The following is a 2,803-nucleotide window of genomic DNA, read 5'->3' as shown; positions in this document are numbered from 1 at the left end:
CACACACACACACACACACACACACACACACACACACACACACACACACACACACATTTTTTGAAATATTAATATTTATTCCCTAAAGTTTAGATGATATTTATTCTTTTTCACTGTTATAACTTAACTAGTACTTAACGAAAAGTGACTTAATTATAGTGTTTTGGAAAGCTCTCGAGATGAGCTGTAAGAATGTGTAATAAGAAATAAGAGGTTCTATTTAAAAAATTAAAGGTGACCTTCATGTGACTTTCAGAGGACTATCCAAGGTCAAATCGATGGCACCATCTTATGTCCCCCTTCGAGTCAAACAACTTTTGTCTGAAACATTTTTGTCTACTGGGTTTAGTTTTCGAGATATTTGGCTGAATCATTTAAAATGGGACACCCTGTATATATAGATATGTATATACATATATATACATACACGGAATATTCTCCGAATATGTAACGATATGTGAATGGTATATATTTTATAATTATTTGAATATTGTTTTTATATTTTGCAAATGACGAATAAATCCCGATAAGTCAAAACAAACTTGATTGCAAGATATAATTAAAGATTTTAATATTCATTAAACGAATCGCTTATTTAGACAACTGAAAATATTTTAGGATATAGATACTGGAATATTTTTTAAATGTTACTTTGGGAGACTTTAGAAACATTTTATAAATATTTCGGAAATATTTATTAAAGTATTAGTTGGATCGTTATGATATTCTGCATACCGATTTCACAAATAAACAAATTGGGTTGCGCACAATGATCAATCTCAATGGTCTGATATGTAAACATCGTGCATTGATCCACGCGTTCTAATTGTTGCACCCATACACGCTCTGAATAATCGAATCGCTCCTGTTGCTTACGCGCGAACTTCCAGAGTTCCAGATAATCTCCCATGATGAATGGCATCGACGCATTTGCCGACTGCGTAAAAGAAAGACAATTTAACAAATAATATGAAATAAAGAACCATGAGAGACTAAATACAAGATATTGAGAGACACAGATTAAATATCATACATCTAGTTAGAATAACTCACCCTGCAAAAGTCTCGCGCATTATAAAAGTCCATCGGTGCGCCGATCAATATGTAACACGTGTCACCAACGAGATCCCAGGCGGGTGGACACTTGCCACTTAATACCGATTTATTATTCATATGGAAAGGCTGATAATCTACCTGTAACAGCTCAAATGAATCTTCACGGTCTCTGATGCGTCCAGCCACCGCTAAGGTTTCATTGTAACCCCACCAATTGTGCCGCGCGTCTATGTGAGATCTCCAAATTTCCAGCTGTCTAAATAATTTGTTTAATAAATGTTAAAATTTTTAATTAATTATCTTGCGATTAAATTCTTTTGTTTTGTCTTACTGAGATTTGTTCGTCGTTTGCATTTCATAATCGTTGTCGGGATTAAAAAACACATTATCAACATATTGCTGACCGGGTGTACCAGCAATAATAGTGCTGCGGCCTTCACGATCGACTGCGTAGTTTCTACAAAGTTATAAATATTCATTTTTTCCGATTGCACTTAAATAATTTTATAATATTCTATAACATAAATAGCTTTCGCACGTAAAAATAAGGATAAACGATAAAGAAACGTAAAGCAGGAAGACATAAAAAAATAAACGAGTAGCTCACTTGTAGAAGCCGTTGTGAGATGTGCTTTGATAGAATTGTGAACGGACCTTTTCGAATCCCGAAATCTCCAATAAATGCATACCAAGGTTTCCATGCAAGTAATTGAATGTCACGTTGCTGACCACTTGCTTCAAAATGATGTTATTGTCATACGGAGCGTTATTCTTGGTGAAATAATTTCTGAATATAGTCATCTGTTGATAAGGACTACTCTGACGACCCTCAACGAACCTGAAGATCCACAGCGTCACTACTGATTTTTATAAACATTATAACACTGTACTTACAGTGCAGGTTTATTGAAGTTTTCTGTGAAGAGATTATTATGAATCCATCCCTTGAGGGACGTTGCCGTACCGCTCGAATCGGCACGAATTGTAAGACCGCCTTGATTTCGTTGTACTAAATTGTTCTAGAACACGGTTTTAAATGATTAGATATCTCATCATGTTTTGAGAACGTTATAAATTAATCATGCCTATTTTTACATACACTATCTATACACACACACTCGTCAACAACATTATCTCAAGATTTTTCACAGAGTTATGTATACTTACGTAAAGTTATGCAAAATTTTGGTATAAATTTATGTTGTGATAATTTTGTTGACGAGTGTGTGTATATATAATATGTATATCGATATATCAAGTATCAGATGATTCATTTTAATTTTAACAGAGGCAAATATCTTGAAAAATATGGAAAATATGGAAAAATGTTTCAGATAAAAGCTATATGGTTCGGAGGGGGATATAAAGTACCATTAATTTGATCTCGGGTGTCATTAAGATCAGGCCAAGGTTATTTAAAATTGTTTTAAATATAACTTCCCATTTTTCATTACGTATTCTCGCGCATACCCTAAGAGTTTTTTAAAACGCTTTAATAAAATTGTTTTTCATTAAGAACTTTTCGAGTTAAGGGGATGCTGGAGCTACGGCTCAACTCCATCAAGGTCGATAATATAGATTTGCTGAAATTTACATCAGTACGCTTACGCCCTCTGGGAGCCATACAGCGCATTTCCGCATATCGCATGCTATCGCATGCCTACCACATAGCTCCTACTCACTCTAACGAGTGTGTTCGAGCATTTGACGCGACAGCTAGAAAAATATCGCGTTATAAGAGATATAT

At 34.5% G+C, this 2,803-nt stretch overlaps 1 protein-coding gene across 1 annotated transcript in view; it reads right to left on the bottom strand.

The window, feature by feature from the left end:
• Window positions 1-2,095, bottom strand: part of LOC108766946 (protein bark beetle) — a 9,442-nt gene extending 7,347 nt beyond the window's left edge. Inside the window, exons 1-5 of the mRNA XM_018516538.1 lie at window positions 1,951-2,095; window positions 1,664-1,894; window positions 1,388-1,513; window positions 1,054-1,312; window positions 736-937 (exon numbers count right to left, since the gene is read on the bottom strand). Coding sequence (XP_018372040.1) covers window positions 736-937; window positions 1,054-1,312; window positions 1,388-1,513; window positions 1,664-1,857 — 781 coding nt within the window. The 5' untranslated portion in view covers window positions 1,858-1,894; window positions 1,951-2,095. The remainder of the gene's footprint in view (window positions 1-735; window positions 938-1,053; window positions 1,313-1,387; window positions 1,514-1,663; window positions 1,895-1,950) is intronic.
• Between the last annotated feature and the right edge of the window lie 708 nt (window positions 2,096-2,803).

Source organism: Trachymyrmex cornetzi, unplaced genomic scaffold (genome assembly GCF_001594075.2).
Source record: "Trachymyrmex cornetzi isolate Tcor2-1 unplaced genomic scaffold, Tcor1.1 scaffold12, whole genome shotgun sequence".
Taxonomy (NCBI): domain Eukaryota; kingdom Metazoa; phylum Arthropoda; class Insecta; order Hymenoptera; family Formicidae; genus Trachymyrmex; species Trachymyrmex cornetzi.
This window is presented reverse-complemented; position numbering and strand designations above follow the sequence as displayed.